This window comes from Hypanus sabinus, chromosome X1 (assembly GCF_030144855.1).
Source record: "Hypanus sabinus isolate sHypSab1 chromosome X1, sHypSab1.hap1, whole genome shotgun sequence".
Taxonomy (NCBI): domain Eukaryota; kingdom Metazoa; phylum Chordata; class Chondrichthyes; order Myliobatiformes; family Dasyatidae; genus Hypanus; species Hypanus sabinus.
This window is the reverse complement of record NC_082738.1, coordinates 60,313,165-60,339,376: the sequence shown is the minus strand read 5'-3', so window position 1 is coordinate 60,339,376 and position 26,212 is coordinate 60,313,165. Positions and strand designations below refer to the sequence as shown.

At 40.8% G+C, this 26,212-nt stretch overlaps 1 protein-coding gene across 4 annotated transcripts in view; it reads right to left on the bottom strand.

Moving 5' to 3' along the window:
* eftud2 (elongation factor Tu GTP binding domain containing 2) overlaps positions 1 to 26,212 on the bottom strand; it is a 111,924-nt gene that overhangs the window by 76,170 nt on the left and 9,542 nt on the right. For all 4 annotated transcript variants that reach the window (XM_059956649.1, XM_059956648.1, XM_059956650.1 and 1 more), the window contains exons 4-13: positions 22,622 to 22,700; positions 17,060 to 17,135; positions 16,882 to 16,947; positions 14,830 to 14,865; positions 14,659 to 14,749; positions 13,944 to 14,026; positions 11,629 to 11,795; positions 11,085 to 11,209; positions 7,819 to 7,882; positions 159 to 249 (exon numbers count right to left, since the gene is read on the bottom strand). In XM_059956649.1, coding sequence (XP_059812632.1) covers positions 159 to 249; positions 7,819 to 7,882; positions 11,085 to 11,209; positions 11,629 to 11,795; positions 13,944 to 14,026; positions 14,659 to 14,749; positions 14,830 to 14,865; positions 16,882 to 16,947; positions 17,060 to 17,135; positions 22,622 to 22,700 — 878 coding nt within the window. The remainder of the gene's footprint in view (positions 1 to 158; positions 250 to 7,818; positions 7,883 to 11,084; positions 11,210 to 11,628; positions 11,796 to 13,943; positions 14,027 to 14,658; positions 14,750 to 14,829; positions 14,866 to 16,881; positions 16,948 to 17,059; positions 17,136 to 22,621; positions 22,701 to 26,212) is intronic.

Genomic DNA, 26,212 nt, shown 5'->3' with positions numbered 1-26,212 from the left:
GAATGCTAGTGTCTATTCTTTGCACAAATACATGTACATATTCTAAGTTCTATTCTTGTTCAAGACTTCTAACATATACAGTATTTTGCCAAAGAAAACATTCCTTCTAATATCGTTAGCAACTCTCACATCAAATTATACATATTTGCAATACATACCTGAGAAAGAATTTTATAAACGGGTTCCAAAATAAATTCTACAAAGCTTCTCTGAGAGTTACTTGTTGGGGCCTTCTTTGTAAACTTCCGTCTGAAAGGGAAAATTAGTTTTTGTATATATTAGCTGGAAATCAATGATAAAGTGTTACATTTTCAATGTTTAACAAGCCAATTCACAAATCTCATTAAAATATACAATAAAAATCTAATTTACACATTAAAGATCTATTTACACATTCTTGCCTTTCCTTTTCTCTAGGCGAGTTGGATCAAGTTATAAAGCAATGCCACACTAACGGCAGGTGGCAAAAGTACCAGTCATAGAATCATGAGAAATACAGCACAGAAGCAGGCACTCTGGACCATCTAGTCAACGTCAAAACCATTTAAACTGCGAACTCCCATCAACCTGCAGCCGGACCATAGCCCTCCATATCCCAACTATCCATGTAACTATCAAACTTCTCTTAAACATTGAAATCAAGCCACTTTCAGGCTCTCACAACCAGACAAAATAACAGTTTCTTCCCCCAAGCTATCAGACTCCTCAATACCCAGAGCCTGGACTGACACTAACTGCTGTGCCTATTCTCTTGTTTATTATTTATTGTAATGCCTGCACCGTTTTGTGCACTTTATGCAGTCCTGGGAAGGTCTGTAGTCTAGCGTAGTTTTTTTCCTGTGCTGTTTTCACGTAGTTCAGTGTAGTTTTTGCACTGTTTCATGTAGCACCATGGTCCTGAAAAATGTTGTCTCGTTTTTACTGTTTACTGTAACAGCAGTTATGGTCAAAATGACAATAAAAAGCGACTTGACTTGAGTTGGCAACTCATTCCACACTCTCATGACCCTCTGAATGAAGAATAATTTTGTAAACAGGTTCCAAAATAAATTCTACAAAACCTCTGAGTTATTGGTTGGGGCCTTCTTTGTCTGAAAGGGAAAATTAGTTTTTGTGTACATTAGCTGAAAATCATTACAAAATGTTACTTTTTAACAGTAGATATAGAATGTTTAACAAGCCAATTCACACATCTCATTAAATACGCAATTAGAAAAAAATCTGACTTACACATTAAAAATCTAGTTGCACATTGTCTTCCCTTTTCTTTAGGTGAGTCCTCATGTTCTCAAACTTATCATCTTTCACACTTAGCCATGCTCTCTATTTGTAGTCCCATCCAACCTTAGTGGAAAAGCCTGCTTGCAATTTACCCTCATAATTTTATATACGCTCAGACTGTGCCTTGCAGTTATTCAATTCTCTATTGACATTTTTTTTAAATGACAAAAATTCATTCTAAACACTTAAAACTTCAAGAGCAGCCACCATTACAGTAAACATTCAATCAGCCAATGAGAGTGCTTTACATGCGTTCTGAGCCATTCACAGTCAATCATGTATTAGTTCACACTCTGCCTCCCCTACATGTGTAAACATTCTTGATCCCTCGCCAATTAATTTCATATTATTTTTTTAGCCATAATGTCTGGAAAACAGCCTGCTACTTCCAGTGAAGGTAGTACATCTAAGATGTCCAGGAATAGCATGAAAATGGATGTGAATCTGCAAGGGATAGAGTGTTTGGAAGCTGGTGAGCATCAGGTTGATGTTGATGCCTCTTTGAAATTGGCTACATCAATGATCAGAACAACTATAAAAAATGCAGACAAGATAAAAGCTTCTGCAATGACCACCTCAAAGTTAGCGTCAACAAAGATGACTCATTCAAGCAGCCATTTGCTTGAAATAATGGAAAATAGACTAAATATATGGGTGGTTGACCAAATGCAATTAAACATGCCCCAAAGTCAGTTGATAATAATGGAAAAGGCAAAAAACATCTTCAATCACATTCAAGAAGATACATCGGTAACATTCACAGCCAGTAGAGGTTGGTTTGATAGATTTAAACAGCGCAGTAACCTCCATAGCATACCTATCTCTGCTGAAGCAGCTAGTGCAGACAGCAAGGTAGCACAGGATTTTCCTGCCCAAGCCATAATCGAAAAGGATGGATATCCTTCCAAGCTTGTCTTCAATATGGATGAAACAGCCTATTTTGGAAAAGAATGCTTTCATCCCCCAAGAAGAGAAACATGTTGCAAAGGACCAGTTAACTTTACTTTGGTCAGAGGGTGGTAAATCTGTAGAATTTGTTGCCATGAACGGATGTGGAAGCCAAGTCATTGGGTGCATTTAAGTTCTTCATTAGCCAGGACATCAAAGGGTATGGGGAGAAGGCAGGGGAGTGGGAATGACTGGAAGAATTGGATCAGCCCATTGCGTATCACTCTGAAACACGTAAGCAATGAAAGACATTTTAAACTCAAGTCTAACTGTGATTTGGAAATCAAAACAAGAAAATCTGGATGACGATTGATGGTCTACTTCACATTTTTGTCCAGCAGTGAAGCGGTATTGTGAGAGCATGACCTTGAATCTAAAGCATTGTTGGTGCATGGTAATGCCACAGGCCACCCCATGCTTTGGACCTACATTTCTGTAGAAGAGGTTTACCAGATCAAGGTATAATATTGAATTTTAAAGCCTACTACCTTCATCGCACATTCAAGCAACTTGTAGAAGAAACAAAAGGTCAAGACAATCAATCAGGCAATTTTGGAAAAATTACAACCTCATGAAAGCTGTAGACAATACCAGAGCAGCTTGAGATGAAGTAACTTCAAGCTGCATGAATGGAGCGTGGAGGAAGCTATGGTCATAAGTACGTAACGACATTCTAGGAATTCAGGCAGAACCAGTCATCCAAAACATCATTAAACTGGCCAATGAAGTGGGATTAGAGGATGCTAATGATGGTGATGTTGAAGAGTTACAGCATTCTCATGGTGAGAGCCTTAATAATTGGCAGAGCAATGCATCCTGGGTGAATCAGAGGACACAGATGGAGAAGAGGAAACACCAGCAAGAAACCTCACCACAAAATTCCTCAGCACTAGCATCACCACGATCACACAATCCATGGACTAGTTCATCAATAATGACCCTGCCTGGGAGCAAAGCAACAAGGAAAAGAGAGGCATTCTCTTGATCTACATGATTTCCGACTACCGAAAACTGCTTCATGAGAAAAGGCAGTCAAATCTCAACATCTACTTGAAGAAGCAGCCAAAGTTGGAGGAGGACCCTCAGACTGGATCCCCTCAAAAATGTAACCACCACCTGCTTCCCTCCGCTGCTGCTATAATGTGTTGCTGCTCTACTGTTTGCTCCACGAATTACTGTGCATACATAAAATAATATTGTATCTTGGGTTTGATTTTTTTTTATACACATGTCCATTTACGTAATGTTATAAAGACCCCGCATAGCACTGATTTACATAGTGCTCTATCTCCGAGGAAGCATTCAGCACAGTCCAAGTGTGCCTCTATCAAATCTCTTCTCAATCTTCTACAATCTAAAGAATACAGACCTAACATAATCAATTTTTCATTATAACTCACGCCCTCCAGACCCAGAAACATTCTAGTAAATCTTCTCTGTACTATTTCAACCTTTCCTGTAGGTAGGTGACGAAAACTGAACATAATACTCCAAATTAGGGCTTATCAATGTCTTATACAACTTCAACATAACATCCCATCACTCAATGTGTCAAAAGCTCTCTCTATAACCCCATCTACCCGTGACACCATGAATAATGTATCTATATTTGCAGATCCCTTTGTTCTACTACACTCCTTGATGCCCTACGTTCACTGGGTAAGACCTACCCTGGTTGGTCCTACCCCACCCCCCCAAAGTGCAACGCCTCAAACTTCTCTGCATTAAATTCCACCTGCCATTTTTCCAGCTGATAACAGAAACCTCTGCAAGCCACGATTGCCTTCCTCACTGTCCCCCATAATCTTTGCTGATCCAGTTAACCACATTATCATCCAGATCATTGATATAGACGACAAACAGAAAAGGACCCAGCACCAATCCCTGCAGCACAGTACTAGTCACAGAAATAACCATCCAGCTGCATTCTCTGTCTTCTCCACAAAGCCGATGTCTAACTCAATTTACTACCTCATCCTGAATGCCAAGCAACTGAACTTTCTTGACCAGCCTCCCAAGCGGGACCTTGTCAAATGCTTTACTAAAGTCCATGTGGACAACATCTACTGCCTTGCCTTCATCCACTTTCCCGGTAACTTCCTCAAAAAATCTCTAAGACTGGTCAGACATAACCTACCACGCACAAAGCAATGCTATCATTAATCAGTACAAGTCTATACAAATATTTATTTATCTGGTCGCTTAAAATACCTTCCAATAATTTTCCCACAACTTATATCAGACTCACCAGCCTATAATATCCTAGTTTATGTTTGAAACCTTTTTTAAATAATGGAACAACATCAGCTATTCTCCAATCCTCTGGTATCTCTCCTGTCACTAAGGATGTTTTAAATATCTCCGCTAGGGCCCTAGCAGTTTCTGCATTTGCCTCCTGTAGGGTTCAAAGAGACACCTTGTCAAGCTCTGGGGATTTATCCACCCTGATTTGCCTCAGGGTAGCAAATAACTCCTCTGTAATCCATACAGGCTCCATGAAGTTGATGCTGCTTTGCCTCACTTCTATAGACTCTGTGTCCGTCTCCTGAGTAAATGGAGATGTGAAAAATGCATCTGGGGATCTCTGCCATTTGTTTTGGCTCCACACATGAATTACCATTCTGGTTTCTCAGAGAACCATTTTTGTCTCTTGCAATCCTTTTGCTCATATCTGTAGAATCTCTTAGAATCTCTGTAGAATCTTCTTCATCTTGACTGCTAGAGCATCTTCATGCCTTCTTTCAATACTCCTGATTTCTTTAAGTGTTCTCTTGCATTTCTCATATTCAAATACTCTCATATTTCTCATTTGTTCCTGCCTGTCTATACCTGCTATACACCTACTTTTTCTTAATCAGGGCCTCAATATCTCTCAAACCAAGTTTCCATAAACCTGCTGTCCTCATCTTTAATTTTGACTGGAACATACAAATTCTGTACTCTCAAAATTTCACATTTGAAGGCCTCCCACTTACCAAGTACACCTTTGTCAGAAAACAGCTTGTCCCAGTCCACATTTGCTAGATTATTTCTGATACCATCAAAATTGGCCTTTCTCCAATTTAGAATCTCAAACGTGGACCAGACCTATCTTTTTGCATATTTACTTTGAAACTAATGGTACTGTGATCATTAGGTGCAACGTGTTCTTCTACACAAATTTCTGTCACCTGTCTGGACTCATTCCCTAATAGCAGATTAAATGTCGCATGTTCTCTCGTTGGGACTTCTACATACTGGTGAAGGAAACTTTCCAAAACATATTTGCAAAGTCTATCCCATCTAGTCCTTTTACAGTATGGGATTCCCTGTCAATATATGGAAAGTTAAAATCACCTATCACAACCTTGTGTTTTTTGCAACTGTCTGTGATCTCCACAAATTTATTCCTCTAAATCCCTAGGACTGTTGGGTGGCTTGTAATGTGGTTATGCCCTTCTTATTTCTCAGCTTTACGCATCACACATCTCTAGTCAAATTCTCCAGTCTGTCCTGACAGATTAGTACCGTGACGTTTTCCCTGACTAGTAACTGTACCCCTCCTTCCTTTCATCCCTCACACTCTGTTACACCTAAAACAATGAAACCACGGAATACTGAGCTGCCAGTCCTGACCCGCCTGCAACCAAATCTCACTAACAGCTACAACGTCATAATTCCAGGAGTCGATCCATGCCCTGAGCTCATCCTCCTTTCCTACGATAATTCTTGCATTGAAATATACGCAGCTCAGGACTCTAGGCACACCATGCTCAACCTTTTGATTTCTGACTTTGTACGAGATTTTACCAACATCTGTCTGCACAACCTCTTCACTAGCTGTTCTGGCACTCTGGTTCCTATCCTCTTGCAACTCTAGTTTAAACCCCACCGTGCAGCATTAGCAAACCCTCCTGCCAGGCTATTAGTTCCCCTCCAGTTCAGGTGCAAACTGTCCCTTCTGTACAGGTCTCACGTTCCATGGAAAGGAGACCAATGATCCAAAAATCTTATGTCTTCCCTCCTACACCAACTCCTTAGCCACGTGTTGAACTATATACTCTTCCTAGTTCTGGTCTCACTAGTACGAGGCATGGGTAACAATCCTGATTTCACAACCCTGGGGGTCCTGCTCTTTAATTTTGCACCCAACTCCTTGAAGTCCCTATGCAGAACCTTGTCACTCATCCTACCCATGTCATTAGTACCTAACATGGACCACAACCTCTGGCTGTTCCCCTTCCCACTTAAGAATGCTGAGGGCTCAATCCAAGATGTCCCGGACCCTGGCGGCAACATACCATCCTGGAGTCTTTCTGCTTTCCTACATTCCGCAAGACGAGCAGTCAACTGTTATGTCTGGCATGTCTACTGTCCTAACTGAGCAGATATAAAGAGGAAAGGGGGAAAAAATACTTTACCTAGACCTTTTTTTTTGCTTTCTTTAACTGATGCCTCTCTTCTCTGAAGCCTTGAAGAGCTAAAGCCTCAAGATCACCACTCTGAATATGTCCACTCAGATGATGCCCACAGTGCTTGCCCCTGCCTTTAATTTGCTCTTGCTAATCAAAGACTAATTGGTCACTGGTCAGAGCTCAATTACGCTGACGTGATCCGCCGCTTTTTTCCTACCCAGGCAGTGGACCTGAGTGAAATCCCTTCCTCGCAAACTTCTGATGATCGGATTAGTCACTAGTCAGAGCTCAGTTACTAGTGAACTCATGAGTATATTTACAGTGCAACAGTTAATGAACAGTCACTTACATTAAACTCAGTTTCTAGTGTCAGAGCTAAACGTTATTAGTGTGATTCTACTTTTTAAAGGGTGACTCTTTACATCTTACTGTAAAAGATGACAAAATAAAACTTTTACAATAACAATGGTGTAATATTAATGCATTCTTTGATTGAGAACCAGTGGGGTAAATGCTGGTAGTCCATTTCTGATAAATCTAGATATTACAGAATGCATTAGCACAGATGTTGGAAAATGTTGTCAACTTCCAATATAAATGGCATTTTCCCACATAACTGACAGAAACATCAGCATTTCTGTATTAATTCAAGTCATGCAGTTGCATTTTTTCATTTTATTTTGCTGTTATTTTATCAACTGTGCTCCTAAACTGAATTCTTCACCTCAAAACCTGGTGCCAGATTGAACTAAGTGCAGAGATTACTTTCCACTGATTTCAATGAAGGAAACAGCTGTGAAAGACCAAGTGATGTATTAATTAATTTAGATTCTATAAATTTATAAATAAAGCAGATAAAATTACCTATATTTTCAAAACAATTAAAAAATTAAAGCAAACTTTAAAAATGCTATTTATTCAATAGAAAAAGAGCGAAATTCTCTCCTTTTTGGTTCAACATGTTTCAGGTAACGCCCGTCATCTCAAAACAGATGAATTTTCTCTTTTGAGGCAGAATGTTGGATCTGAGATGGAGAATTTTGCTCCTTTTCTAAGCCATTACTGGCTTGGGTTCCTGAAAGGAACATCACTCAGTATTAATACCCCTTGTCCTCAATTACTTTTTTAAAGAAAAGAAAACATGTTAAGACAAGATTCATCTGTGAAGAAATGACTTGAGTGAGTTTCCACTTACGTTTTTGGATTGAAGTAAATGTCACCCCAAAGACGCTTGGCAAACTCCGTGTAATTAATGTCCCCTTTAAAAAGAAAAAAAGTTTCTATATTTCAATAAACATTTAAGTAACTGAAACTAGGAACAACACCTTTGAGTAAAACAAACACGAGGAAATCTGCAAATGCTGGAAATTCAAACAACAACACACACAAAATGCTAGTAGAACACAGCAGGCTAGGCAGCATCTATAGGGAGAAGCGCTGTCGACGTTTCGGGCCGAGACCCTTTATCAGGACTAACCGAAAGGAAAGATAGTAAGAGATTTGAAAGTAGAGGGGGGAGGGGGAAATGCGAAATGATAGAGGAGTAGACCGGAGGGGGTGGGATGAAGCTAAGAGCTGGAAAGGTGATTGGCTAAAGTGATACAGAGCTGGAGAAGGGAAAGGATCATGGGACGGGAGGCCTCAGGAGAAAGAAAGGAGTGGGAGAGGGGAGCACCAGAGGGAGATGGAGAACAGGCAAACAACTAAATATGTCAGGGATGGGGTAAGAAGGGGAGGAGGGGCATTAACGGAAGTTAGAGGTCAATGTTCATGCCATCAGGTTGGAGGCTACCCAGCCGGTTCTACGTGACTCCCTTGTCCACTCGTTTCCCCCCCATCCCTTCCCACCAATCTCCCTCCTGGCACTTATCGTTGTAAACGGAACAAGTGCTACACCTGCCCTTACACCTCCTCCCTCACCACCATTCAGGGCCCCAGACAGTCCTTCCAGGTGAGGCGACACTTCACTTGTGAGTCGGCTGGTGTGGTATACTGCGTCCGGTGCTCCCGGTGTGGCCTTTTATATATTGGCGAGACCCGACGCAGACTGGGAGACTGTACCGTTTCGTGGAACACCTACGCTCGGTACACCAGAAAAAGCAGGATCTCCCAGTGGCCACACATTTTAATTCCACGTCCCATTCCCATTCTGATATGTCTATCCATGGCCTCCTCTATTGTCGAAATGAATCCAAACTCAGGTTGGAGGAACAACACCTTATATACTGGCTGGGTAGCTTCCAACCTGATGGCATGAACATTGACTTCTCTAACTTCCGTTAATGCCCCTCCTCCCCTTCTTACCCCATCCCTGACATATTTAGTTGTTTGCCTGTTCTCCATCTCCCTCTGGTGCTCCCCCCCCCTCCTTTCTTTCTCCTGAGGCCTCCAGTCCCATGATCCTTTCCCTTCGCCAGCTCTGTATCACTTTCACCAATCACCTTTCCAGCTCTTAGCTTCATCCCACCCCCTCCGGTCTACTCCTATCATTTCGCATTGCCCCCTCCCCCCTCTACTTTCAAATCTCTTACTATCTTTCCTTTCAGTTAGTCCCAACGAAGGGTCTCGGCCCGAAATGTCGACAGCGCTTCTCCCTATAGATGCTGCCTAGCCTGCTGTGTTCTACCAGCATGTTGTGTTTGAGTAAAACAGTTTTTTTTTACATAGAAAATTCTCATAATTATCTAGAAAACTTATTTTACAAAGTTGCCAACTTTATACCTTTCAATTTCTTACATGCACTGTTTATACTAAAGCAGGTTTAAAGGGGATAGATCAGGATGTTCATGAAGACACTGTCTGTGATTGAACTAATCCAAAATAATTCAGTGTGATGCACAAAAAAGGAATGCAGAATGTCATCTTTAAACACCATTCATCCAAGTGGATCAGTGAGCGATTGATTAACATTCAGGCATCTAGCAGAGAGCTATCTAAACTAGCAATGAAAACAAGCAGTATTATCTGGCAAATATACTAAACAGGATATCCAGATCAGTAAGCAGACATAATTTGCAGTTTTGCACTGAATAATAGCCAGGAAAGGAAGCATTTTAATTTTAAGAGATTGGATTTGTACCTCTAATTTTCAGATATCCAGAGTAAAGCACTTGATTCAGAAGCAACTATCAGTAAATGTAGACTAGAACAATAAATGTCAAATTTGTGAAATAAAATTAAGTGATTAATACTCCTTGATTGTTCTTTGATCATGGAAACAGTTCAGTTACAAAAAAATCAGCTAATAAATACAATAGTGCAGAAAACTATACAGAAAATACAACACAGAAACAGGCCAGAGAGACAAACTTATCTAAGGCAGTGAACTCCTTGCAAATTTTAATCTACTATCCCAGCTTTTTGGTCTTCATCCCTCTAAGCTTGTTTTAGCATGGTCTCAAAGTCGTTAGACTTGACTGACTTCTGAAATAGGAAATACCCTATTCCAATTACTCAGGGTTAATATTTGCAATCAGGTTTTCCTTTCAAAATTTTCAGTGACTACTTGAATTTTTGGTTCCTATACATGGTTCACCTGCCTATCCCACCATCCACCCACTTGAATCACCTTCCATTCATCTGATCATCACACCCTTTCATAAATGGAACCATAGTAAAAGGTGACCTGTCAGTTTTATCATTAGCATTTCAGCTTGTTCAGTTTTTCCTGATAGTTTTCACAGCTTAGCTTGGGGATTGTCAATGTGATAGTTTCATACCCCTTAATTCCTTTATGTTATGGAGAACATAGATCTGAAAAGTATATTGTCAATTATCTTATCTAAATGGAGTAGACATCTCTCTGAATAACCAGGAATTGTTATCTCTATGCAATGACTACCTAAAATTACTCTAATTTTATCCACGCCATCCATATTTCAGATCTAATGCCATATCCACTCTGACATTACATTCTTACCTATTGACTTATAAACACTTTAGCTACCTGTGAATTCGACAATGTGTATGAAAAGTTTATTTTCTAAATGTGACTCTAATTTAGTTCTCAGTCTGTAGAGAATTATTGCCTTTTGAATGAATAAATCACCTTCATTTTGTTGTTAACTGTGTCAGCAAAACAACACAACCTCATCTGTGAAGAATATATTACCAAATCTCTTATTGAAGGCAAGGATTTTTGATTCAGCCCTACGTTGTTGAATTATTCCTGGATAGCTTCCAATATCAGCATATTGATCCATAAAATTGTATTTTCAAAATGGATCCTGAACTTCCCGAATGATTCTGATTAGTGCCGTGTATAAATGCACTTCACATTTTGGGTTATTTCCAAGGCCACCCTTCATACAATTGACTACACTCGAAGTTAATTTTAGAAAACTTGTAAACTCAAATTTCACCTAAGTGCACTGAATGATTGACAATTTTTAATAGTGTATAGATGAAAATATGACAAGTTATAAGCGCTAACAATTTGTCATCTCTAAAATGAATACTCACCATATGTATCAGAATAGATCTTGGCAAAGGATCCCAAAGTAAAGCAAATACTGTACTGAGAACTCGCAAAGCAAACATTACCCAGAAGTGGTGAAACAATGAGGTTTTCATCTGTTGAATAGACACTGCAGAAAGACAAAGTAAAATAACAAGTTATATGATTTCAGTATTGAAGATATCCATACTGCTTTATCAACCCCACAGATGAGACCACATATACTAAAGGCTGCAGCACTGCAAAAGACTACAAAACCAAAATAATTCGCACTAATTTGCTATGAGAAAAAATACTTTCAATTGGATTTCCTTCTAAACAAAATACATAGCCTACAATTGCAACCTCATGATTCTGTTTTCTAAGTATTGAGACAGCTTTAAAACATTCGACATCTTTACATTACTTCATTCGGGATATATTCTTATCGGAGTCTGAATAAAGGAAATTGCTTTAAAACTTCTTAAAATAGATCTTAAATGCACAAAAACAAAAATCTTCTCCATAACATAAAAGTGACACATTTTCCACAGAGAAATGACAGCCTACCTAAGCAAACCATTGACTTCATCCACAATGTGCCGTAATTTATAATATGCATCAGTTGGAGGCAGCTTTAGCTCCAGGATAAGTCTGTCTATTTTATTGATGCAAACAGTAACAGCCAGCTTCTCCTGTACGGCATGTTTGATTAGTCTCTCAGTGTTCAACATTACCTGCACATTACACAGAGATCACATCATCCATATTGTATATACTTTAAAAACAGAAGAGTTGTCAATAAAACTGATCAGGCATTTAATTACTCCACTGTTATTTTTTTTAAAGTTTATTCTCTCTCTCTCTCTATATATATATATATACTTGACTTACAAAATAAAGAGACATGGTGATGATAAGGAATGGAAATTTCCTTTCTCAGCAACCATAAATTCAATTTACTAATATTTTCACAGCTTTCCCTTACATTGGATCTTTAATTAAAATTCAGAAAAGAACCCCATTGTAAACAGGCAGTGAATTTCCATTTCAGATAACCATCCTCTAAAGAGAATTGGGTTTATTTAGCAGTCGCTTTTTCAACTTCAGGGAGAATGCCAAACTATTAATGAATATTAAAAAAACTTTTGTAAACAGTGATGACTAAAACATCAGACAAAGAAGCAAATAAGATGACTTTCATACTGTACTGTGCAAAAGTGTTAAGCACCCTAGCTAAATATATGTGCCTGCGACCTTTGCACAGTACTGTACACTTCGAAATACTTTGTTTTACTGTCAACAATACTTTTTAATGCAGTTACTGATGCAACAAAGGAAAATCAGTGATCAATTTGGGACAGTTAAGTGATAAGATTGAAATTAGCTGCTTTTATGTTGGTTGAGGGATAAACTTCAGCCAGGACATCTTTGAAACAGTACAGCAATGTCTTTCATTTGTGCAGTCATGTTATATTTAAAATAGATGGCTGAACTTTGGAAAACAGGGCAGCTGAAAGCACTTGAGTTTGCATGCAAGAGCCTTCTTGCTCAGCAAAAGCAAGAATGTTTCCTCTGGATCCACCAATAAACACTGTAGGCAATATTATCAGCCTACTTCCTAACGCAAACAATGGATAACCCAGCCTTCAGGTGCGTCCAAAGCAACCCACAATCTCTCACTGCACTACCTGACTCACCATCTCATCTGGTAGAACAAATTGCTGGCTCAAGAACCCTCCACACTAAAGGGAATCCTACAATCAAATTCTGTGTAATATACATAAAATCTCAGAATCAGAGTTGAACGACATAGAAACAGTCCTTTCAGCCCACTGCATCAAGGCTAACCATCGTGCTAATTTCTACCAATCCCATCTGCATTAATTCCATATCCTTCATTCAAGTATCTGTCCAAATGCCTAAATGCTGTTATCATTCCTGCCTCCATCAAATTCTCAGGCAGCTCATTCCAAATACTAATTAGGATATGTGTAAAAAAAATTAACCCTCAGGTCCCCTGAAATCTCCCTCCTCTCAATATAAGCCTAGTTCTATACACTCCTATGACAGGAATTAGACACTGGCTATCTACTCTATGCCTCTCATAATTTTGTATACTTGTCATGTTACCTCTCAGCTTCATTTGCTCCAGAGAAAACAGAACTGGCTTATCCAATCCCTCTCAATAACTGAAGCCCTTCAATCGAAGCAACATCCTCGTGAATCTTTTTTGCATCCACTCTCGCTTAAGCATGAGCTTCGTACATTCTGATGACCAGAACCGCACATAATACTCCAAGTACAATCTAACCATTGTTTTGTAGAACTACTATAACATGATGCCCCAACTCTTAAACTCACTGGCTACGGCTGCTGAAGACAAGCGGTGTGCCTTCCTCATCATCCTGACTAACTGCGTTTCCACTTTCAGGGAACTATCTACTTGTACTCCAAGTTCTCTGTTCAATAATACTGCCTAAAGCCCTGCCATTCACTGTGTATGTCCTGCTCTGGTTTATCTTCTTAAAATGCATCACTTTTCACTTTTCCAAGTTAAATTCCTTCTGCCATTCCCTTGCCAACTCTCACAGCTGATGGATATCCTGTTTTTTTTTTTAAAACAGTCAGTAACACTCCACTTTTAGAGAACTCAAAGCCAAAATCCAGGTCACCCATTTTTTTAAACAACATTGATATCTTCAGCTACATAAATCTGTATGGCCTTCTAATTTCATGCACACCTTGAAAGTTAGTAACTTTCTACAATGTACATTCTTTTCATGTTTGCAAGCAAATTGTGTTCTCATGCATCTTCAGCCCCAGAACCAGGATTTCATACATTTTATAGAAATTCGTTACTCTTCGTCTATGTGTCCACTCACCCCCTCCGCTGCATCAATGAAGAGTACCATGCCATCGGAGATTCTGAAACCAGCTGTAACCTCATCAGAGAAGTTTACATGTCCTGAAAAGTAAATTATAGATTTAGAATTTAGATTAAAAAGGTAGGAGAGCTGTCTGACAGCTTGGCAATCATAAGATTAAACTTCTAAAGTTTCCTGTCACTTTAACAGTTTCATTTATGAGTTTTAAGTGCAGGTACTGTAAAGAAAACAAAGAAATAGTTAGGAGCTTTAAGGTGAGACCATTTAAAAACATCTTGTGGTGACCCACTTTCTGCACAGGCGAACCGGCTCACAGATAGCTAGCACACGGGGAGAGTCTTTGGTAATGTACCTCTGACGTCATTTCCGCCATTAGGGCAGGCGCTAGGGATTAAATGCCAGTGCCGCGAAGTTTGAATAAACTAGTCTCGAAACGACTTACCGCTGCGTGTCGTCTCCAGCTCTGTATGTAGTGCATCGCTACAATCTACTATTAATCACTATTTTAAAATATAAATGAATTTTTCTCTTTTAGAAATATTGATACATACAACTGAAACCCCAATGAACAATCAAGTACTTAAATTTAAAGTAAACATCAACTTTATACCATTATTTAACCACATAACAAAACTAAATAAAATAATACAATAATTTTTATTTAGTTCACTGGATAAATCAAAAACATTTGAAACCAGTTCACAGAACTTACCTGGCGTATCTATGATGTTGAAGAGATAGGATTTGCCTTTGGAATCTGGAAGTACCATTGTGACAGGTGTACTTTTTATGCCCACTCCTCTCTAAGTAAAAATACAAGAAATTATCCAAGAGAATTTCAAAAACCTTCCATAAATTAACAAGATTGAATAGGAATGCTTACCTCCTGTTCTGTAAAGAGAATATCAGTGTATCGAAGCTGAAGGAAAAAAAAACACAAAACATAATAATTTATTAATTTGGAGATCAATTTGGCTGTACTGATGCAGCTTCAACTTATTAAAGCCCAGGACACCCATTAGAAAATATTTCTTCTTATCTACCCATTCTACTCTAATATTCCAGTATCCTTCTAGTTATTAGCATATCTGGACAGTGTTTTAATTAACACGTCCCAAATAACTGACATGGCTGCAACGTAGACTATTCCATGGCTTTGAACCGTTGCTCTTTCACCCTTCTTTCTCCAGTACCCAATCATCCCATAGTAGTTGCTTCAATATGACCAGTTGTGAGAGTCAGCACTACAATAACCTTACAGGAATAGTCTATGTGAAATTAACATCCATCATAAATTCTAACCTAAAGACCACTTTACCTTGGCAAAATCTAAATCTGGAATGAACCAAAGACATCTATATTGTGATGTTTAAAAAAAAATCAGGAGATATCTGGCCTCCAGTAAAAAAAGTTACTTTTTAAAAATAATTATTCTCCTATGTAAGTTATTTAAACTTTCAGCAAAAGACCGAAGCTACTTGACTTCAAAAGGATTCAGAAGATTAAAGTAGCTGAACAGATTTGAGGATGTGACTAAACACATTTATGAAGGTAGAGCAGTAGATGTAATCTATATGGATTTCAGCAAGGCATTTGATAAGGCCAGGCTTATTGAGACAGTAGGAGGCATGGGATCCAAGGGGACATTGCTTTGTGGATCCAGAACTGGCTTGCCCACAGAAGGCAAACAGTGGTTGCAGACAGGTCATATTCTGCATGGAGGTCGGTCACCAGTGGGTGTTCTCGGACCCTTACTCTGTGATTTTTATAGATGTCCTGGGTGAGGAAGTGGAGGATGTGGGTACTAAATTTGCTGATGACACAAAGGTTGCAGGTGTTGTGGATAGTGTGGAGGGCTGTCCGAGGCTACAGCAGGATATTGATAGGATGCAAAACTGGGCTGAGAAGTGGCAGATGGAGTTCAACCCAGATAAGTGTGAGGTGGTTCATTTTGGTATGTCAAATATGATGGCATAGTATTAATGGTAAGACTCTTGGCAGTGTGGAGGATCACAGGAATCTTGGGGTCCAAGTCCATAGGACACTCAAAGCTGCTGCGCAGGTTGACTCTGTGGTTAAGGAAACATACAGTGCATTGGCCTTCATCAATCATGGGATTGAGGATAAGAGCCGAGAGGTAATGTTGCAGCTACAGAGGACCCTGGTCAGACCCCAATTGGAGTAATGTGCTCAGTTCTAGTCACCTCACTGCAGGAAGGATGTGGAAATCATAGAAAGGGTGCAGAGGAGATCTACAAGGATGTTGCCTGGATTGGGGAGAATGCCTTATGACAATAGGTTGAGTCAACTCGGCCTTTTCTCCTTGGAGCGACGGAGTATGAGAGGTGACCTGATAGAGGTGCAAAGATGATGAGAGGCATTGATCGTGTGGATAGTCAGAGACCTTTTCCCAGGGCCGAAATGGTTAGCATAAGAGGGCACAGTTTTAAGGTGCGTGGAAATAAGTACAGAGGAGATGCCAGGGGCAAGTTGTTTTTTTTTTTAAAAACGCTGAGAGTGGTGAGTACATGGAATGGGCTGCCGGCAACAGTGGTGGAGGCAGCTACGATAGGGTCTTTTAAGAGACTCTTTGATAGGTACATGGAGCTTAGGAAAATAGAGGGCTACGGGTAACCCTAAGTAATTTCTAAAGTGAGTCCATGTTCGGCACAGCTTTGTGGGCCGAAGGGCCTGTATTATGCTGTAGGTTTTCTATGTTTCTAACAATGGACCGGTGAGAAAATATACTTTAACGACTTTAAATTTGTTTTTATTTTATTAACATTAAGTCAATTATTAGCTTGCTTTCGGAATTAAAAATAATATTGCTGTGCTACATAGGGAAAATATTAATAACAGCCAAAAATAATACAGCTTTTTTAAAAAAAGATTTTGCAGATAAACATATATTTAGAAAATTGCCAATAATGCTTACGTCACGGTCATCCTTTTTACGAATCTCTGGATGAGTCTGTTCAATCAAGCAATCAACAAAGTTTGTCTGAAAGAAATTATTACAAATTGTTTTTATATTTTTTGTGTACTCCAGTCAATCTATATTTTAAACTAACTTCTCTACAATTAAAATAGCACCTTCACACGTAAATACATACCTTTCCATGATGCAAGTGCCCACAAAGAGTAATATTCCGAATGAGCTCAGAATTATCCATCAAATCTGCAAGGAACCTGAGATGAATTTTTTTTAAATTTCATGATTTATAGATGTTTAGAATTTCTCTTTAGGTGCATTCAACAAAACAGCCAAAAGAAAAGAAACATTCAACATACAGCTGAAAATATATTTTAGAAAGCTGGATGACTGGTGAGCTGCTGTGAATCTAAACATTCAATCATGAAGAAATGATGGAGCAGGCTCAATTTACCAAAAGGCCTAATTCTGGTCCTGTATCTTATGGCATTAAACATAATATGAATGGTACCTGAAAAGTGAATGACACACAAAGGACCTACTTGCTTGTGAATCAATAAACCTTTGTAGGAGGCTCAATAACAAGCAAGTATACGGATACTGGGAGATAGGGTGGCAGCAGTGACCTAGTCTCTAGCGCTGAGGCTCAGAAGGGAAGGGGGCATTAGAGGAATGTAGTGGTGGTAGGAGATTCAATAGTTAAGAGGAGTAAATAGGAGAGTCTGTGGACACGATAGCGACACCCAGGTGGTACATTAACTCCCAGGTGCCAAGGTCAGGGATGTCCCAGATCATATCCGCAACATTTCTAAAGGGTGAAAAATCTGGGTACACACTGGTACCAATGACATTGGAAGGAAAAGAGCAGAGGTCTAAAGAGAGCTAGGCAGAAAGCCAAAAAGCAAGATCTCCACAGTAACAATCTCTGGCTTGCTACTTGTGCCATGCACCAATGAGGACAAGACCACCATGATTTGGCAGATAAAAGCATAGCTGAGGAACTGATGAAGGGAACAGGGTTTCAGATTTATGGATCATAGGCATCTTTTCTGGGGAAGGTATGACCTGTACAAAAAGGATGAGCTACACCTGAACCTGAGGGGGTCAATATCCTTGCCCAACAAATCTTTTAAGAGTTCTTCGAGGAAATAACAAGGAGGGTAGACACAGGAGAGGCAGTGAATGTCACTTACTCGGATTTTCAGAAGGCATTTGATAAGGTGACACACGAGGCTACTTAACAAGATAAAATCCTGTGGTGGTACAAGACAGACACCGGCATGGATAATGGAATGGCTGACAAGGCAGGAGGCAGCAAATTGGGAATAAAGGGGGCTTTTTCTGGTTGGCTGCCATTGACCAGTGGTGTTCCTCAGGGGTCAGTATTGGGACCACTATTTTTCACATTATTTGTCAATGATTTAGATAACGGAATTGATGGTTTTGTGGCAAAGTTTGCGGATGATACGAAGATAGGTGGAGGGGTAGGTAGTGCTGAGGAAGCAATGTGATTGCAGCAGGACCTAGACAAACTGGAAGAATGGGCAAAAAAGTGGCAGATGGAATACAGTGTTGGGAAATGTATGATAATGCATTTTGATAAAAGGAACAATAATGTGGACTGAGAAGGTTCAAACATCAAAGGTGCAGAGGGACTCAGGAGTCCTCATGCAAGACTCTCAGAAGGTTAATTTATAGGTTGAGTCTGTAGTAAAGAAGGCAAATGCAATGTTGGCATTTATTTCAAGAACAGAATACAAAAGGAGATAATGCTGAAGCTTTATAAGACACTAGTCAGGCTGTACTTGGGAGTACTGTCAACAGTTTTGTGCCTCATATTTCAGAAAGGATGTGTTGTCAGTGGAGAGTCCAGAGGAGGTTCACAAGGATGATTCTGTGAATGAAGGGTTAACATATGAGGTGCGTTTGGCAGCTTTGGGCCTGTACTCGTTGGAATTTAGAAGAATGCAGGGATGCGCCTCACTCAAACCTACCGAATATTGGAAGGACTAGATAGGGAGGATGTTTCCTATGGTAAAGGTACCCAGAACTAGAGGGCATAGCCTCAAATTTGAGGGTGACCTTTTAGAACAGAGGCAAGGAGGAATTTTTTTTTAGCCAGAGTAGTGAACCTGTGGAATGCTCTGCCATAGACTGCAGTGGAGGCCAAGTCCATGGGTATATTCAAGGCAGAGGGTGATCATTTCCCGATTGGTTAGGGCATCAAAGAATTATGGTGAGAAGACACGTGTACGGGGTTGAGTGGGTTCCAGAATTAGCCACAATGGAATTGCTGAGCAGATTCAATGGGTTGAATGGCCTAATTCTGCTCCTATTTCTTACGGGCCAAATAACAAGCAAGATAGACAAAAGAGAATTGGTTGATGTTGCACACTTGGATTTTCAGAAGGCCTTCGACAAGGTGCAACCCATGAGGCTGCTTAACAAGAGCCTATAGTTTTACAAGAAAGATTCTAGCATGAATACAGCATTGGCTGATTGGCAGGAGGCAAAGAGTAGGAATAAAGAGAGGTTTTTCTGGTTGGCTGCCAGTGATTACTGGTGTTCGACAGGGGTCTGTATTGGGACCAATTCTTTTTATGTACTATGTCAATGATTGGGATGACAGAATTGATAAGTTTTGTTTAATTTAATTTAGGACTAGAATACGAAAGCAAGGATGGCATGTTGAGGCTTCATAAGGCACTGGTGAGGCCTCACTTGCAGTATTGAGAGCAATTTTGTGCCCCTCATCTAAGCAAGGATGTGCTGACATTGGAGAAGGTTCAAAGGAGGGTTGCAAAAATGATCCTCAGATTAAAAGACTTGTCATATGAAGAGCAATTGATGGCTCTGGGCCTCTACTCACGGAATTCAGAAGAATGAGGGGTGACCTCGTTGAAACGTATTGAATAGTGAAAGGCCTTGATAGACTGGATGTGGAGAGGATGTTTCCTATGGTGGGGGAGTCTAAGACCAGAGGACACAGCCTCAGAATAAAGGGATGTGCTTTTAGAACACAGATGAGGAAAAATTTCTTTAGCCAGAGAGTGGTGAATCTGTGGAATTTATTGCCACAGGCGGTTCTGGAGACCAAGTCATTGGCTATGTTTAAGGCAGGCATCGATTAAGCCAGATTCTTGATTAGGGCATGAAAGCATACAGAGAGGAGACAGGAGTTTAGGGCTGAGAATGAAATTGGATGATAAAATGGCAGAGCAGAATCAGTGGGCCAAATGCTCCGATATCTTATGGTCTTATATGGTAGAATTCATCCTGCAATTCGAGAAGGAGAAGCTAAAGTCAGATGTATCAGTGTTACAGTGGAGTAAAGTGACTTAAAGAGGCATGAGAGAGGAGTTGGCCAAAGTTCATTGGAAAGGGGCACTAGCAGGGATGACAGCAGATGCAGGATAGATACAGGCAGGATGAAGCAACTACGGCTGACAATGGATGTCAAAGCCAACATAAAAGCAAAAGAGTGGGCATATAATAAAGCAAAAATTAGTGGGAAGTTGGAGGATTGGGATATTTTTAAAAACCAACAGAAGGCAAATAAAAAACCGTAAGTATGGAAAAGGTGAAATATGAAGGTAAGTGAGCCAATAATATAAAAATGATACCAAAAGCTTTTTAATATTTATAAAGAGTAAAAGAGAGGAGAGTAGATTGCTGAAAAATTATGCTGGAGTGATATTAATGGCAGACAAAATGTATAAATGAGTAAGTATTTTGCATCAGTCTTCACTGTGTATGCCAGATGTTCAAGAGTGTCAAGGGACTGAAGTGAGTGCAGTTGCTATTACTAGGGAGATGGTGCTTGAGGAACTGAAAGGTCTGAAGGTAGATAAGTCACCTGCACTTGATGGACTACACCCCAGTGTTCTAAAAGAGGTAACTGAAGAGATTGCGGAGGCATTAGTAATGATTTTTCAAGAATCAGTAGATTTTGACATGGTTCTGGAAGACTGGAAATTTGTAAATGTCACTCCACTCTTCCAGAAGTGAGGGAGGCAGAAGAAATGAAATTATAGGCCAGCTAGCCTAACTGCAGTGGTTGGGAAAATATGCAATTGTTAAGGATATGGTTTCGGGGTACTTGGAGACACTCGACATTAGGCCAACATCAGCATGGTTTCCTTAAGGGAAAATCTTGCCTGACTAATCTGTTGGAATTCATTGATGAAATAACAAGCTGGATAGATAAAGAAAAGAATCAGTGGATGTTGTGCACTTGGATTTTCAGAAGGCCTTTGACAAGGTGCTGCACATGAGGCCGTTAAATATGAGGCCATGGCATTACAGGAAAGATATTAATGTGGGTTGATTTGAGGAGGCAAAGTGTGGGAACACAGGTTTCCCCTGCTATCCAAAGGTACAGCGATCCTATGAAACAGTTCGTAAGCCAAAATGTTGTAAGGTGAAATAGCAATTACCATTTATTAATATGGGAAAAATTTGTGAGCATTCCCAGACCCAAAAAAAACCTAGAAAATCATGCCAAATAACACATAAAATCTAAAATAACAGTAACATATAGTAAAAGCAGGAATGATGTGATAAATACACAGCCTACAAAGTAGAAATACTTTTCTGCAATCATTGCAGCACTGTCTAGCGTAGCATTTAAACTCACTACATAGCGGAAGCACTCTCTCCAGTAACCTTTAAGCCAAATCATACCAAATAACACATAAAAATACACGGCCTATATAAAGTAGAAATAATGTAAGTACAGTGTAGTTTCACCTAATGGAATCGAGAAGACAGCGAGCACACTGGTGATGGTGTGTTAGGCTAAATCGTTGGAGGTTGGGGTGCTCAGCAATTTTTTCCAATAAATTGCAGTTTCGTCACAATTAAACACTTGCTTATACAAATAATCACCTTCTGTAATTATTTTCTTCAGTTCTGCTGGGAACTTTTCAGCAGCTTCAGTATCAGCCGAAGCACTCTCTCTAGTAAACTTTAAGCTATGAAGCTGTCCTCGCTGCAGAAACCGATCAAACCATCCATGATTACCTTTAAATTCCACTTTCGCAACACTTTCATCACGATCATATAGTGCTTTCTGTTTCAGCTTATTAAAAAGACTGACTGATTTCTCCGTAAGTATAAGATAACTTAATGGAACACCACACTTTGTACACCCATCAATCCACTCAAGCAACAGACTTTCCATTTTATCCATTATTGGATGCCAACTAAGAAAGACCACTTTGCTACGAGCAGAACCAACCTCCTTACTTTCTCAATAAGCCTTGCATGGGGTACTTTATCAAATGCCTTGTTGAAATCCATATACACTACAGCTACTGCTCTTCCTTCATCAATGTGTTTTAGAGTAAAAGTCTTGTGCATGCATTCTTGTGCTGGCAGCTCATTCCACACTCTCATCACCCTAAGTGAAGAAGTTTCCCTTTATGTTCCTCTTAAACTTTTCACCTTTTGCCCTTAACCCATGACCTCTAGTTGCAGTCCCACCCAAGCTCAGTGGAAAAAGCCTGCTTGCATTACCCAATCTATCAAATCTCCTCTCAATCTTCTACATTTCAAGGAATAAAGTCCTAACCTATTCAATCTTCCCTTAAAACTCAGGTCCTCCAGAGGCAGCTATATCCTTGTAAGTTTTCTCTGTACTCTTTAAGCAAAAACTCCTTCCATAACAATAATCATTATTTCCAATTAACCTTGACTTAATTTTGAGATGGGCTTAAAATGTACTGCAAAAACATTCACTTACTCCATATCATATACTGTTTCTGGTAACTCCTGCTCCATCAGTGTAAACTTCTTTTTCTTGACAGGTTTAATAATGGGTTCTGAAAGACAGAAAACTCTTCAATTTCAAAAACAGCAATTAACTGAAATTAAAAAAAACATACTTCAACAGAAAATGTCTCAACTATTACATCAGCTGAAATAGATCTATTAATAGCAAGGCCTAAAAAGATGGATGCAGAACGATTTGAGTTTTATTTAAACAAAAACTCCTTTCCATTTTCATAGTGATTACCTTACCAGCAAGTCCCAAGAAGCCACATGATGAACACAAAACAAGGTCCAACATCATTAATCAAATAAGCTTGCCTTCATTTTAAAATAAAATCCATTAGAAATTAGAAACTGCATATTTGTGGGGGGTGGGGGGGGGGGGGGGCAATAGGACCAGAACACCAAAGAGAACAGAAAATGGGAGAGGATTTTCATTCGGAACAAGAAGGCAGCGGGAGAGCACCTAAGGATTTCCAGCTGGAAGACATTTTGAGTTCTCAGGGGAAGAGAGAGGCCAGACTGCGTAGGCGCTTGATGTCAGCCAGTTGAGCGCAAACAGTTTAAAAAAAAGACAGCCATATCCAGCGGGCAGTGTTGGTAGTGGGCAGCGGAGTGAAAGGCAGCAGAGTGAAAGGGCTTTGGCGCAACAGACTTCGGCGGTAACAGGACGAGGCGTGGCAGTTGCTGATTGCAAAAGGAAGTAGGTGTGTGAGGCAGGTTTTCTGTGTTCGGTGTCAGATGCGGGAGGTCCTGGAGTCTCCCGGCATCCCGGACGGCCACATCTGCACCCGGTGCACCGAGATGCAACTCCTAAGGGACCATGTTAGGGAACTGGAGCTGCAGCTCGATGGCCGCCTTCTGGTCAGGGAGAGGAGGTGATAGAGAGGGGTTACAGACAGGTGGTCACTCCGGGGCCACGGGGGACAGAAAAATGGGTCACAGTCAGGAGAGGGAAGGGGAAGTCAGGTACTAGAGAGTACCCCTGTGGCTGTACCCCTTGACAATAAGTACTCCTGTTTGAGTACTGTGTTTGGGGGGGGGGGGGGGTGGGGGGAGACAGCCTACCTGGAGGAAGTGGCAGTGGCCGTGCCTCTGGCACAGAGTCTGGCCCTGTGACTCAGAAGGGTAGGAAAAGGAAGAGGAAGGCAGTAGTGATAGGGGACTCTACAGTTAGGGGGTTGTCAGGCGATTCTGTGGACACAGGAGAGAAACTCTGATGGTAGTTTGCCTCCCAGGTGCCAGGGTCCGGGATGTTTCTGATCGTGTCCAAGATATCCTGCGGTGGGAGGGAGAACAGCCAGAGGTCGTGGTACATATTGATACCAATGACATAGGTAGGAAAGGGGAAGAGGTCCTGAAAGAAGACTACAGGGAGTTAGGAAGGAAGTTGAAAAGGAGGACCTCAAAGGTAGTAATCTCAGAATTACTGCCTGTGCCACGCGACAGTGAGAATAGGAACAGAATGAGGTGGAGGATAAATGTGTGGCTGAGGGATTGGAGCAGGGGGCAGGGATTCAGATTTCTAGATCATTGGGACTTCTTTTGAGGCAGGTGTGACCTGTACAAAAAGGACAGGTTGCACTTGAATCCCAGGGGGACCAACATCCTGGTGGGCAGGTTTGATAGAGTTGTTGGGGAGGGTTTAAATTAGTTTGGCAGGGGGGTGGGAATCAGAATGTGAGTGCAGGGATTAAGGTAGAAGGACAAGAGCATGATGCTAAGAGCTCTGAGGAAGGACAGGCAGGGGACGAAACATAATTGTAGCCAGTTAAAGGGGTTGAAATGTGTCTATTTGAATGCCAGGAGTATTAGGAACAAGGAGGATGAACTTAGAGCATGGATTAGTACGTGGAACTACAATGTTGTGGCCGTTACTGAAACTTGGTTGGAGGAAGGGCAGGATTGGATGATGCAGGTCCAGGGGTTCAGGTGTTTTAAAAGGAATGGGATGGGAGGTAGAAGGGGGGGGGGGAGTGGCATTGCTGGTCAGCGATAGTATCACGGCTATAGAAAGGGAGGAAGCTGCAAAGGGAGTCAGTCTGGGTGGAAGTCAGAAATAGGAAGGGATCAATCACTGTGCTGGGAGTAGTCTAGAGGCCCCCAAATAGCCCTCAGGACACCGAAGAGCAGATAAATAGGCAGATTTTAGAATGGTACACAAAATACAGGGTAGTAGATATGGGTGACTTCAAGTTCCCTCATTCTGACTGGCACCTCCTGAGTGCAAGGGGGATAGATGGGGCTGAATTTGTCAGGTGTGTTCAAGAAGGATTCCTGACACAGTATGTGGACCGGCCGACGAGAGGAGAGGCTGTACTGGATCTAGTTCTGGGTAATGAACCTGGTCAGGTGACAGACCTCTTGGTGGGGGAGCATTTTGGTGAGAGTGACTACAACTCCCTTAGCTTCCGCATAGCTATGGATAGGGATAAAATCAGACAAAATGGTTAACTGCTTAACTGGGGAAGGGTTAACTTTAAATGGATGAGGCAGGAACTAGCGAGAGTAAATTGGAAACAGATATTCAAAGGGAAAAGCACAGAAGTAATGTGGGAGAAGTTTAGGGACCACTTGAGCTGGGTTCAGGACAGGTTTGTCCCACTGAAGCAAGGAAAAAATGGTAGGAAAATGGAACCATGGCTGACAAAACGTGTGAGGCAACTCGTCAAGAGAAAAAAGGAAGCATATGTTAGATATGAGAAGCAGGAAGTAGGAGGGGCTCATGAGAAATATAGGGTAGCCAGGAAGGAACTAAAGAAAGGACTTAGAAGGACTAACGAATGGCTCGAAGGGGGCATGAGAAGGCCTTGGCATGTAGGATTAAGGAGAACCCCAAGGCGTTTTATGCGCATGTGAAGAACAGGGTGATGACGAGATCGAAGGTGGGACTGCTAAAGGATAAAGAGGGCAACATGTGCCTGGAGGCAGAGGAGGTTGGGGAGGTCCTAAATGAATACTTTGCTTCAGTATTCACAAGTGAAAAGGATCTTGATCAGGGTGAGGTCAAAATAGAGCAGGCCTGTGTGCTGGACAATGTGATTGCGTAAGTAGTAGTGCTGGATCTTCTTAAAAAATTCAAGACTGATAAATCCCCAGGGCCAGATATGATACACCCCAGGTTGTTGTGGGAATTGAGAAGAGATCGCTGGAGCATTAGCTATGATCTTTGAATCCTCTTTGGCTTCAGGGGAAGTGCCGGAGGACTGGAGAATGGCAAATGTAGTTCCCTTATTTAAAAAAGGTATTAGGGAAAAAACTGGTAACTATAGACCAGTGAGTCTTACGTCGGTGGTCTGCAAACTACTGGAAAGGATTCTTAAGGATAGGATCTACGAGCATTGGAGAAGTGTAGTCTACTCATGGATAGTCAACATGGCTTTGTGAAGGGAAGATCGTGCCTCACAAGCCTGATTGAGTTTTTTGAAGAGGTAACAAAAAAAATTGATGAGGGTAGGGCAGTGGATGTGGTCTACAGCAAGACATTTGACGAGGTCACTCACGAGAGACTCATCCAGAAAGTCATGAGGCATGGGTTAAAGTGGAACCTTGGCTGTTTGGA